We start from the raw sequence: 14,184 nt of genomic DNA, 5'->3' as shown, positions 1-14,184 counted from the left end.
AGATGAGGAGTTAATCAAATCTGAGACTAAGTATAGTTTGGGTTATATTATATTTAGACCAGTATAACTTTTTTTTTTTTTTTTAATCTACCCTTATCCTTTTTTGGCTCTGAGCAACTACAATTCACATTGCCAATTTTAGGCATTCCTACAAATATTCTGAGAAAAAAAAATTATACACCTATACTTAATTTTATTATTATATTCCCATCATTCTGCTTCAGCATAGATAGGTAGGCTTATGCAATAGATTTTATTTTAAGTCTTATACAGTGTGTTTAAAATATAGCAAAATACTATACTCTGGTGACTGTGGGAGGGTTTTGAGTGAGGTATAATATCCTTAACACTCCAGTTGTCTCCTCTAGGAGCCATGCGTGACGAGGTGGAAGGTGTCCCCATAACTTCCTTAGAACTTATGTAACCAGAGATATCTGTTTTATCTATTATTTAACCCGTTATTAGCTACTCTCCTCCCCAATAGTTCTCTTTCCAACAATTTACACAATGTTCTGTGACAGGAAAATGATTCAGATGACTAAATATATATATGTTTTTTGGTACCAGCGATTGAACTTAGGGGTGCTTAACCACTGAGCCATCCACAGCCCTTTTTTGTATTTTATTTAGAGACAGGGTCTCACTAAGTTGCTGAGGCTCGCTCCTTCCTGAGCCTCCCGAGCCACTGGGATTACAGACGTGCAGGCTGACTAATGTGCTTTCAAATAAGCTCCAAGAAAAAGCAAGCCCAACTATCGAAGATACTATTTGTACATAGTTTGAGTGTGTTTAGATAATGTTTATTATTTTAATTCCTTCTATTTTGAGAGGTGTCTCTGATACTTTTTTCTTAGGGAGAACTATTGTGTTTACTGGACAATAAGTTTCTGAGAAGCTGTTAGGAATTAGCAAGGTAACAACCATGGAAACAGCCAGTCCAAAAATAGTTGACCTCAGTGAGCAAACTTAGAAAGTTTAAAAAATACTTCAGTAGTTTGACAGGATTTTATTTTGTAATAAATGTTTGTCTTTTGGTGAGAGGAGATTGTCTAGTTAAAATGTAAATATGAACAAAAGGAATACTAACATTTAAAGCTAAAAAACATTGACTTAGGTATTAAAATACAAAGTGGCAAAATTCAAGGTCTTATTCAGCCAAGTGAGCAGACTCAGAGACTTGATTTAAAAATAGGGAGTAAATAAAACTGAGTGTAAAGAATGTCTTCTTTTTTATTCTAAGTGCTCTTCAAAACAATAGCTGAAAAGGATGCGCTATGACAAGAGGTTTTCAGTGACATTAGGAAACAAGTGAATGGAATAAAGGCTGCTCATTTGTTTTCTAATAGGAAGTTACAAGTTGAGAACTTAGTTCTGTTGAACAGGTTCTGAAATATTTGAGACGTATCTTTTAAACAAATATTTCAGAAAACATACTGTTAAAATGAATTATAAATCGCTAATAAATTGCTTATAGCTCTTTACATTTCCTATACCTTATAGTTAATGTTGTTTCTTGAAGCTTGGCCTTAACCATATTGCTAGTAATAAAATGACATACTTCTTCGTCCCAGTGAAATGGAAGCAATAACAGTCTACAAAATATTGCTGTCATGATTAAATGAGGTTGTATACATATAGTTTTTGCTTTGTATAGTTTCAATATACATCAGTTTCATATAGCACAGTTTAGATAAATAGCACAGTCCTCCAACAGCACAGCTCTCTTTCTCACTCTGTTTAGTCCTCTGATCACATGCTACCTCCTTCACATGTAGAGTTGTAACCTTGGCCTGTCACTCCCTAGCCATTTTATACTGCCTTGAAATAAAAAAAAACAAAAGAACCTATTACTTGTTTATCTATTACTTATTACTTATCTGCAGCACTTATTACTGCCTTACATATGTTTTACTGTCAGTCTCCTTCCTCTGCCCTCCTGTCATCTAGGATGTGAGTCTGTGTGGGCAGAGACTTGATCTGTTTTCTTCACTGCTGTATCTGTGGTATTTGCAGCAGTGACTGGCTTAAAGTTAGTTCTAAGTAGATGCTGATTCAGTAAATAAATCTTTTATGTTTCAGAGCTCAAACAGTGCTTTTGCCTTTCCTATGTCATTCTTATGGTGGATTCTGAATTCCTTATTGTCTTTACTTTGACACCAAGTTCAGCTTTTATGTTAATATATATCTCATTTCTCCAGTAAGGTGCCAATGACTGTATCTTTTTCTTTGCCCAGAAAATCTGACATATTAAGAGTAAACAAATACTTATTAAATTTAAAAATAAACCAGTTGCTATTGCAGCTTCTTAGTCTACTTGGTGTTGTCATAAATCCTTTAGTTCATTCAATAAATCCAGTTTGTTCATTCATTCAGCACATTTAGTACATACCTGCTATTCAGGTGTTGGCATATAGCAGCAAACCAAATGGTAACAAAAGTTTCTCTTTAAGTTATTCTTATATGTGTCCCAAATTAACTTTTTTTGTTTTCCTTTCCTTTTCTGCAGTGGAAATTAAACCCAGGGCACTACAAGTGTTCTTCCACTGACCTACATTCCTAGTGTTTTGGTTTTTTGTGTGTGCTTTAAGGTTGAGACATGGCCACACTAAGTTGCCAAGGCTGGCCAAAGTTTGTGATCCTCCTCAGCCTACCAAGTAGGTGGGATTGATTACAGGTTTTGCCACCATACCCAGCTCCAAATTAGTATTCTTAAAGCAGTTCTTTCACCAAGTCCAGCAAATTGCTGCTCAAAATTTAGAATTTACTAATTCAATCAGGGTCAAAATTTCTACCTTAGTATTTTATCTGGTCTCCTAATTCTTTTACCCCCATTGACCATGGGAGCCTGGTTGCTGGCCTCCATGCTATGCCAGTAACGTGGCAGTGATTGCCCTGAGCTTCCTGCCTTCTCCTGGAATAGTTTTTAGAATAGGGTGAGAATGTATTCTTCCTCTCTCTTGCCCCCTCCCTCTCTCCAACACTCCAAATCCTCCACAAATATATCTCATTCTAATTAAAAAGTGTGACTCCTCCCTTTGAGAAATATCCTCAACCCTGCTGTAGGCTCAGTGCTTTACTATTACATTAAAAGAGATGTGATGGATCTAAAATCTGTATAAAAATTTAGGTTAGTCGTTAGGTAGATTTAATTTTAATTTGTCATGGTCTTCAAATTCCTGTGAAATTTTAACAAAAGTAAATAGAAAAGTGATTTTTTTCTTTTAGATTTAATGCCTTACTTCAGTTTAATAGCTTTGAAGTGCTAATCATGTAGATTGGCTAGGTTTTAATCTGCATTATTAATATATTTCCTTCCCATAGAGCTAGCAAACTGTAGCTTCAATTTTAGTTTTTGGTGATTTTAGGCACTTTTATCTTGACCTGTTTGTCTAACATTTACTAAGCCCTGAGATTTGGTTTACAAGGTCTGGACAACATTTTTTCTAGCTAACTTGCTTTGTACCTTTTTTAAAAGATATCTTTGTTTTTTATGTAATGCTAAGGATCAAACTCAGTGCCTCATAAGTGCTAAGTAAGCATTCTACAACTGAGCTACTCCTAGCCCCTGGTTTGTGCCTTTTAAATAACATTGTGCTCCTTGGCTTTCTATTCTTTTTAAATTGTAAGACTCACTGTGGAATATCATTTTTATTACAGTTAAACTAGTTTATATTTAGGTTGACTGATATTAGTTTTTATAATATATATCTAAATTAAAGGAAATTTCCTTTACCTAGCCATGATTAAAATCAGAGAAACCCCCATTTACCTAGCTCACCTTGGAATTGAGGGGAAATTAACATTGCACATGAATGATTTATTTATATTGGACATTGACTAAGCTTATAATAATGATATATTATTATATATACACTGGTGGGTGTCTAAAATTAGACATCATATTTTAGTGATTTGGGGGAGGGGGGTGTACTGGGGATTGAACCCAGTGGTGCTCTACATCGAGCTATGTCTCCAGTCCTTTTTTAAAAAATTATTTTTTTATTTTGAGATAGGGTCTCACTAAGTTGCTGAGAGCCTGGCTGAGTTGCTGAGGCTGACCTAAAACTTGCAATCCTCCTGCCTCAGCCTTTCTAGCTGCTGGGATTATAGGAATGTGCCACCACACCTAGTTAGTGATCTTAATTCTGTTCCTTAAAATAATATTCATGGTAGATTGGTAGTTTTAAAATTTTAAGCTGAATTTTAATATCTGCCTTCTGCTTACTTCCAGAATAAAGAAAGTATGTTATGTTTGATGTCCACTGTACCAATTAATAGCAAATCTTGCTATATTTGCTGCTGATTATATATCATTATAGAATGTCATGACAGCATAAGGGAATACATAAAAGAGAGAAAAATAGTCAAGATGTGATTAAAAGGACACAATTCTGAAGTGTTGTGTGGTATGGGATTTTTTACAAAGATATTTTTTTCTTTTATTCAAATGTTACTAAGGATTTGAAGCGTTCATTACCATCTGGACTTGGTCTCTCAGAAACTCAAATTACATCTCATGGCTTTGACAGTACCAAAGAGGGGGTTATTGAAGCAGGAGCATATCAAGGTAAGAGCCCATATATTTGTAAAAATGGCTGGGATGGAGGAGGGGAGAAGTTTACTGACTGCACTTCCATTAATAAAGAACAAGAGTTGAGACCTTTAATTCTGTAATAAAACACTAATAAACACAATCCTTTGTCTCTTCAACTGAAGTATTTTAGGCTGTGTCTTAATAATCTTATATAAATTGGTCAATGTGCATATTTTCACTGTTACTTAAATATTGTTTTTTAAATACTGAAAAACTCAAAATTATATCAAAATGCAGATTTAGATTACTTTAGTTTGTAACCATAAAATTTATAACTATAAATATTGGTTTGTAGGAGTACATATTTCCTATATCAAAACAAATAAGAAAGTGAATTTTTACTTTTCCTACTATACTGGAGGTTTCCAAAGCATAAGTTTGATAATTTGCTGGGAGGACTCGTGGCTGTGGGTTATTACAGTGGAAGAATACCAAGCAGAGAAGGCAAAGAGGCACTGAGATGAAGTCTGAGTGAAACTAGGCTTACACTTTCAGAGGTCTTCTCCCAGTGCACCCATAGAGGAATTTCTTAATTTGTCCAGTAATGAGTTGTGACAACATATATATAAATGTTGCTAATGAGGGATGCTCATTTAGAGGCTCAGTGCCCAGGGTTTTTATTGAGACTGTTCATATAGGTATCTTCTGTCTAGTAGTGTCAAAATCCTGGATTTCCAGAAAGAATGAAGGCGCTCACGTTGTTTGTATAGTTATGTACAGTGATCTATCCTTCTGGGCATGGAGGGAATCCTCCCAATCCTCAGACACCAGTCAAGGGCCGTATTATAAGCAAACCTTTTTAAGGACCTGCTGTGTTAGCTCCTTTTTGCATACATCATTTATATATATATATATAAAATCTGTCTCACACATATATATCTGTTTTTAATAGGAAAAAATTACATCCTTTTTTAAAGTTCTCACCTAAAATAATTATCACATAAGTAAAAGAAAAACCATGCACACAATTTGAATGTGGAAAAATACATTGTTTTCTTGACAGAGCTGTAGTTAAAGTAATCAATGTTCATGAAGTACACTAATTTTAATACTACTTTGTAATTTCATGAGATAAAAACATCTCCATGCTTTTGCAATACTTAGCCCTCTTGCACATAATAATGTGCTATATTTTTAGTGTATTACTGGCCAATTCTTTATTCAAGAACAGTTTAGATTTTAAAATATATTCTTTGCTACTGGGTCCTAGAAATAGGCATTTCGGATAATCCAGTATAATATCCCCTGTCCTAGATTAGTGAAGTGAATAGACTTTCTCATGATTTCACTTTCTCTCTCTCTCTCTCTCCCCCTCTCCCTCTCCCTCTCCCTCCCTCCCTCCCTCCCTCTCTCTCTCCCCCCCTCCCCCCTCTCTCCCCCCCCTCTGTTTTTAATGTTTATAAAAATAAAGCTATAAAAGGGAACAAGCATATCAGTATTTTAACAGTGTACACATAAGCCCTGCATACTATATGTAGACACGGTCTTAAAAAATATATATATAATTTCTGCTTCATTTTTAAGCATAATGGCATTGTTATCTCTTTAGAGGTACAAGGCTTACTTTACATTAATTATTGTTTCTTTGTGCTATTGGGGATTGAACTCAGGGCCTTTAGCACACTATTCAAGTGCTCTACCACCTGCAGCCCCAGTTTCAAAACTTAAGTGTCAGCATAGAATAAAAATTAATTTAATATTCAGATATTTTAAGTGTTTTCAATGAAATTATGTAGCTGACATTTGATTTAACCTTTTTCCCCTCAAGTGAAACAAGTTTATTGAATAATTGAAATCAACCGGCCATTCTAATTGGCAGTGCATGAACATTAAAATGCTAGTCAGTTTCACTTGCTTATAGATATACCCAATCCTTCAAATTGGAATTGAAAACGTGCTTCACACTGAGCGTGGTGGCACATGCCTGTAATCCCAGTGGCTTGTGAGACTGAGGCAGGAGAATTGCAGGTTTGAGGCCAGCCTCAGCACCTTAATGAGGACATAAGCAATTTAACAGGTCCCTGTCTCAGAATAAAAATGAAAAGGACTGGGAATGTGGCTCGGTGCTAATGAGTCCCTAAGTTCAATCCCCAGTTTAAAAAAAGAATGTGTTTCATATAAAGGCAGTAATTTGTCTCTTTGAACTGTGTTTACAAAACATTTCTTAACCTAAACTGCATTGTTGATCAGTATTAAAAAGAGAATCAGAGCAAGGTGTGGTGGCACATACCTATAATCCCAGCTACTAGGGAGACTAAATAGGAGGATTGCAATTTGAAGGCCAGCCTGGGCAACATATCAAGATTCTGTCTCAAAAAAAAAAAAAAAAAAAAGTGAGAGAGAGAGAGAATATCATGCTGCCATACTGGGATAAGTGGATCAGTTGAGTGTTTACTGGAAAGTGGTAGTTGTTTTGAGGGCCTCTTTGCCTGCCTCCCTCCCTCTCTCTCTCTCTCTCTCTCTCTCTCTCTTCCACCACACACACACACACACACACACACAGAGACAGACATATCTGTCTCACACACTCTCTATATATATGAATATGATAAAGAGCAACATAATGCTTATAATTTAGAAAATAAGTCTTATGAAAAATATTAGATATTTTAGTGCCTTAGCTCTGGAAGAATGAAAGATAACTTAGTGACGCTATTACGCAGAACAGTTACTATAAGAATAATGTTAATGGGGCTGGGGCTGTAGCTCAACTGGTAGAGTGTTTGCTTAGCGTGTGTGAGGCACTGGGTTTGATCCTCAGCACCATATAAAAATAAAATAAAGGTATTGTGTCCATCTACTATAAAAATATTTTTAAAAGAGAAGAATATTAACAATGTACTTTTCCATTTATCTCTATCTTTAGCAAGTTTAGAAGAAATTATACTTAAATTCAGTCTAAAATCAACAATTATTATTGAAATTTTCCTAGCAACAAAGATGTGGCAGAATTAGTAATAGTGGAACTCATGAATAAATCAAAGCTCCTAAGAGTGACTTGTGCTTCGTTTCTGGGTTTTGTTTTAATAGGGGTTTCAATCATTGAATCCATTTATTCCTTTCTTAGATTTCTGTTGTTGAGATGAAATGGAGCTAATTCCCCAAATTTAGTCAGTTAGCAAGATCCTAGATTTTTAAGAGGTTTCTTTTGTTTTGTTGATATTGGGAATTAAACTTAGGGGCACTTAACCAGTGAGCCACATCCCCACTCCTTTTTATATTTTACTTAGAGACAGGATCTCACTAAGTTGCTTAGGGCCTCGATAAGTTGCCGAGGCTGGCTTTTAACTTGCAATCCTCCTGCCTCAGACTTCTAAGCCGCTGGGATTACAGGCATGCACTACCATGCTGGCTGTTATTTTTAATGGGTATTGCTGAATGCTTTTGGTAACCCGTTTGGTAACTCTGGGTTAGTTTGAACTAGTTTAAAGGATTAGAATACTGAATACTGAAGATGCAAAGAGGTGATAATTACCTTTGAAGGTAAAGCAAACAGCGGAAATCCCAATTACCTTAGCACAACGCCATGGTTTGCCATTTTAGTTTGGAAAGTTACATATATATATATATATATATATATATATATATATATATATATATATATATATTACACTTATCATGTTGTGTCATGATATTATTTCTTGTGCAAGATTAATAAACTGTAATAACTAGAACTACAGCTCTGTTCCTGGGGTCATCAAGACATGGAACTATGGTAGTCTTCTTTTATTTAATGCTTCCTTATAATAGGAACCCTTGTGCCTTGGATAGTAGTGATATATAGTCTTTGTTTAAAATGGTGGTCAGATTTGATAACCTATTAAAATGTCCTCCAACTCAGCAAGTAACTTATAATTAATGTTTTCTGCATTGAATCTAATAATGGAGATATCATAGTGTGGATTCAGAACATCTCAGTCTCTAATAAGAAACTGTTTTAATCTCTCTGAGCCCCATTTCTCTTACAGTTTAATTTGACAGTTTGGCCTAGTTGATTTTCATCTCCCTTTCTAGTTTTAAATGTTATAGTACAACAGACTTTAGGGCACACGTATCTCTCATTTTGAAATGTAGTGACAATATGTAGGCCTATTGCAAAAATGTGAGATCTAGTCCAAATTCAGAATGGTACTAGAATTGATAACTGTTTCTGTTGCAAGGCACAATAGTGCATGTTTGTAATCCCAGCAGCTTGGAGGCTGAAACAGGAAGACTGCAAGTTCAAAGACAGCCTCAGCAACTTGGTGAGGCCCTAATCAACTTAGTCCTTTTCTCCAAAAAAAAGGGAGTGATGGTGGTGTGGGGATATGGCTCAGTGATTAGGTGCCCCAGTACCAAAACAAAGAAAGAGAACTTACTGTGTCTGAAATATGTAGTTACTACTATTTTAAGTAAGGAAAGTGGTTATTGATTCTTTCTTAAGAAAATTTAGTTATGAATTTGATATATTATGTATTTTCCAGAGAACTAGGGAAGAACATTACAGACATTAAATATTCTCAGCTTTTTTTTTAACATCTATTAAATGATTACTCCCTTTTCTTTGGTTTGCTACTTAGCATTAGCAATAATATTAAGTAGTCAGTATTTATTATGCTGTGATGACAAGGCTCATAGATATTACATAATTTGCTACTAATGTGTTCCTGGCACTATGTGGTAAACAGCCAGAATTTCATGCCCAGGGTCAGAATTTAAAACTGTGTTTCATTCAGAAGTTTCATTGTTTCCTCTGGTTATCAAACTTGATTGTGTTTAAAAATCAACTGGCTTTTAAAAAACAACATATGCCTGTTTCACTAATGATAATGATCACTAGATCTATAAAGTATCCCAAGGTGTTTTAAAAACTATGGAAGTGGTGATCAGTCAGAAAATACATCAGTACTTCTGAAACTGCCAAGTCCTACAAAGGAACTAGGTACTGAGGATCTTGTGATAATAGGGATTCTGGTTCAGCAGATATGGGACAGGGCATGAGATTTTGTGTTTCTAGATAGGCTTCCAGGTGACTTAATTGCTGTGGGTGCCCTGCATGACTCGAGTGAAGGACATAGTTCATTCACATTTCTGTAAGAGATATTAAAGCATGCTTTCATATCCCTGTGTGCCTTCGGATATTTACTTGAAAAGTTTTTCCTACATTATGAAGTATTTACTTCAGCTTTAAATCATTCAACTGTGGAACTTTGATCACTTTCTATTAATTGGTTTTGAAAATAGCAGAGTCCAGGTGAAATAGTTTTGTTTAGATATGATCTTGCCAAATTTCTTCATATAGGTATGTGTTTTGTTTGCTTTTGATAGTTTGATGAAAAATTTATATAAGAACTCCATTTAATATTAGTTCTTTTCTGTAAGAAAGCAAATATATTAATTCCAGTCATTAATCTCAGTGTTTTCGTATTTTAAAGGAAATAGCAATAAACCTAATTTCAAAATGTATAGTATGAGGAGGAGGAAAAGGATATTCACGGTTAAATGTCTGCCCTGCCCTTTTCAGGTTCCCCAGCACCACCTTTGCCATCTGTTCTGTCTCCTAGCAGGGTTGCAGCTAGTCGACTGGCTCAACAAGGAAGTGATTTAATTGTTCCTGCAGGTATTCACTGCACTGATTGGATAAAGCCTCCTTGCTACTGCTGAAGCTAAAACTCACTCAGTTTCATAATCACTTGCTTTGTGTTCTTAGGTGTGTGTTATTCTGGCTTTTTTGGTGGCTGCTGCTTTTTTTAAAAAACAATAGGGAAATAATCTTTCTAGCCATAGCCTATCTTTCTGGCTTTTCAAAGTAATTAAGCTGCATCTCACTGAAATTTAATCCTTTTAAAGGTTAAAATCATAGTAAAATGTGATTTGCTTTAAATCATTCTTTCTTTGCTCTGGGCAATATAGGTTCACTGACTGGATCCTAACCTTCCAGCTTTGCAGCTCTGTCCTATTTTCAGTTAAACAAAAAAGGAAGTTTCAACAGTTGGGTAGTTATTATTGGGAACAGAATATTGGAAGTGGAAAAGATTTTGTCTTATTTTTTTCCTCAACTTACAAATAGTTTTCAGATTGCAATAAAGTACTATACAATTTGCCAGTTATGTCCAATTAAAAAAAAATCCTTGGGAAGGATTAACATCTTTGCATTTTAAATTTGCTCCGCACTTTAATGTTGCTGGACTATAGAAACAGGAAAAATGAATTCCATGTTTCTTTTGGTATGGAATGTTGACAATATTTTGTTTCTATGAGAATTTTGCAAATTCCTAAATGTGCTTGATTTTATATACTTTTCTCAGTCTTAGCCTGTGATAAAGCTGGGTTAAAGGTGGGCTGGCTATAGGAAGAAGTGAGAGAAGAAAATTGTTTTATTTCTCAGAGAGGGATCCAACGCCAGACCTTGCACAGGTCAGGCAGGTGTTCTACCACTAATATACCCACCACCTCCCAGCCTTAATCCTAATTTTTTAAAACCATTTTTGTTTTAATTTTTTCCTTAGTGTTTCATTGTGCTTTTAAAAATTATTTAAAAGTTTCTATCCCAAGTCATTGATATTGTAAATGTTTATAAAACATTTTGTGATTAGAAATTGTATAGTGGTAGAGTTGCTTTTTTGTCATGAAATCTCAATTGCTGGGACAATATATCATCAGGACTTTCCAATGCCTTTATTAATTATGCCTTGTTTTTTAAAGATTTTTGTGGGAGAGGCTCTTGAGGAAAAGGTACAGTGTAGGTCTTTTTTCAACCCAGCATATTACACTGGTGGTGAGATTTTTTTATTATTATTTAAATGAAATGTGTTTTTTTAACTGATGATATAAAAATTGTACATTTTAAGGTGGTACCACGTGATGGATTTGATATATGTATTCATTGTGTAATGTTTAAGTCATATTAAACATATGTTCTTAAACATTTATCGTTCTTCATGGTGAAAACATTAATTTTTTAATGACTTTTTGAATCATTTTTTAAATTTTATCCAAAATCATAGCAACTGGTCTAAATAGTATATGCAGTGGAAGGAGGTCACTGTAAGGATTTTCATTGACAAAAATAGTTTCTTTATAGGGTCAGCAGGTTATAAGATAAGTTGTGAAAATTTTATTTTATGTGAGGAAAATAGCAACAATATAGAAAAGAAGGTTGATTGCAGCAGAGTTTTTTTTTAAAAGATAACAGCCAGGCATGGTAGTGCATGCCTGTAATCCCAGCAGCTCCCAAGGCTGATCGGATCACAAGTTCAAAGCCAGCCCCAGCAACTTAGCCAGGCCCTAAGCAACTCAGCGAGACCCTGTCTCTAAATTAAATATAAAAAAGGGCTAGGGATGTGGCTCAGTGGTAAAGTGCCCTGGTTTCAATCCCTAGTACCCAAAACAACAACAACAACAACAAAAACACAAACAAACAAACAAAAAACACCCCAGACAGACAGACTACATGACATACATTTAAGTTTCATGGACAGAAGTATTTTTAAGTGATTAGGAATTTCTAGTTCATCAATTTGTGAGAACCTTTTTATTTTTTAATTGTAAAGTAGTTTTAGTTGAATGGCATGAATATTTTGTTTTCTTTCTTTCCCTACTTGTCTTTATCTGGATGGTGCTTTTGTCTTTTTGTTATGATCATACAGGTGGCCAACGAACACAGACAAAAAGTGGACCAGTAATTCTAGCAGATGAAATTAAAAATCCTGCAATGGAAAAGTTAGAACTTGTTAGAAAATGGAGTCTAAACACCTATAAGGTTTGTAATTTTTAAATTTTTCTTAAATGGGTCTAAGAATCTTCATTTATGTTTATTCAGATTATTATATTGCAATGTTATAAATATGAATATATAGAAAAGAATTTAACCATCTAAATTTGAAAGTACAATTAGAAAATTAAATATTTGTTTTATTATCGATCTTTACATATAATTTAAAATGTCAGTAAAAATAGTGAAAAACTATTAAAATTCTTAACTGCCAAATAGTACATATTTGAAGAAATATACTTACTGCCTTGGGATTATGTTAGCCATAGAGCTATTACAGATATATTTGCCCCCTCTGCCCTCCCCCCACCCCGCTTTTTTGGATACTTTATTTATTTTTAATTTTAAGAGACAGTGCTGCCCAGGGTGGCCCCCAGCTCCTAGATCAAGTGTTCCTCCTTCCTCAACCTCCTGAGTAGCTGACTATAGGCATGTGCCAGGCCTTTTTTTTTTTTTTTTTTTAATACTTTATAGTAACCAAAGGTTGGGAAAGCATATTAATTCTCTAAGGTTTGAAATTCTTGTATCTTCTTATAATTACTAAGTGTTAGCCATAGGTAGCACAGTAAATTAATTAGGTTTTAAAATTTTAGCCACATTGTTATTGCATAGCTTGAGTATTTGGTTATTTTCCTTATGTTCTCCATAAAATAAATAAGCAAATTACTTAATCTGTAGTATATTTCATGTATTATAAATAGCCCAATCCCTAAATTCACTTAGTAATTTTGAAAACTCAACATGGATAGGGTAGTAAATTCATGGAACAGTTAAGTGGCTGAAAGCCCCAGCAGCTTAGGTTGGAGCATGAGCCACACTCTGAGTTGTGAATTGGTTGTCGATCTGTTGGTTGGCAGTTCAGGAATCATGTGTTTCTTTATACAGAGTAGATCCCCTCCTCTGTGTCTTCTTAAAACAGTGAATTTATTTTTTCAGTTAATTATTTTTTAAATATGTTGGTAAACGTGCCCTGAAACATGCTATGTTTAACATGTAACTTCCAGAAGTTACTTAGCTTGGGACAGTGTAGAAGCTGAGAAATGCCAGCGATGCCTGCTTATGCAGGGCATTCTCTTAAGTCATTGCTCTGTTTTCAAGGATTGGAATTACCCTATTCCTTCATATCACAACTGCTTACCCAATATTCACAGACGTCTCCTCCATCTTCTTACTGATCCCACATACTCAGTCAGCCATTAAATCCTATGGATTCTGCCTCCTTAGTTTTCCATCATGTTTTCCTCTTTTCTGCATCCCAGCCTTCACAGCCATTGTTTTGTCTTTGTTACACAAACTATCCCCCCACCCCATCCCTCCTGTAATAACTTCTCAACAAATTCTCTTGGACTACATCTGCGTAATGTGGTCACTGTTGCTTTAACATCCTTCAGCCAATCCCCAGTTGTCTTCAGAATGGCATGAATCTGACCCTGCCTGCTTTTCCAACTTTTTCTACTCCTCTTTTCTGTCTATGGATCCTATCCATACCAAATTACCCAAAGATTTCCTTAAGCAATCTATGCTTTCTAATACTTGGGTAACTTTGTTTATGATGCTGTTATCTGCCGACTGCATGGAATTCCCCTTTATTTCACTTGTTTCTTTCATACCAAACTCCATTTATTTATTCATTTATTTATTAAATGTAGAACCTTTGAACCCTCTTTTCATTTCATTTAGTTTTTTTCTTGTTCCTTATCTAATTGTTCCTATTTGTGAATGTTATATGTTCCTTTTCTTCCATTTCTTACTTCTACACTAATCTGAGTTGAATCGTTATTAAGATTCTACATTTGTCTCATAATATTAATATTATGTAGATTCTACATTTATCCTT

The 14,184-nt window shown here is 34.8% G+C and overlaps 1 protein-coding gene across 8 annotated transcripts in view; it reads left to right on the top strand.

The window, feature by feature from the left end:
- Arfip1 (ADP ribosylation factor interacting protein 1) overlaps positions 1 to 14,184 on the top strand; it is a 121,696-nt gene that overhangs the window by 66,510 nt on the left and 41,002 nt on the right. For 6 of the 8 annotated variants that reach the window (XM_046458869.2, XM_046458868.2, XM_046458865.2 and 3 more), the window contains 3 exons: positions 4,459 to 4,567; positions 10,098 to 10,193; positions 12,223 to 12,335. In XM_046458869.2, coding sequence (XP_046314825.1) covers positions 4,459 to 4,567; positions 10,098 to 10,193; positions 12,223 to 12,335 — 318 coding nt within the window. Of the gene's footprint in view, positions 1 to 4,458; positions 4,568 to 10,097; positions 10,284 to 12,222; positions 12,336 to 14,184 lie in introns of those variants that run through there. The other 2 variants (XM_058583906.1, XM_058583910.1) reach the window with 2 other exon arrangements.

The sequence above is a fragment of the Marmota monax genome, unplaced genomic scaffold (genome assembly GCF_021218885.2).
Source record: "Marmota monax isolate L192 unplaced genomic scaffold, Marmota_monax_Labrador192_F-V1.1 WCK01_AAM20220418_F8-fsc00002, whole genome shotgun sequence".
Classification (NCBI taxonomy): Eukaryota; Metazoa; Chordata; class Mammalia; order Rodentia; family Sciuridae; genus Marmota; species Marmota monax.
This window is presented reverse-complemented; position numbering and strand designations above follow the sequence as displayed.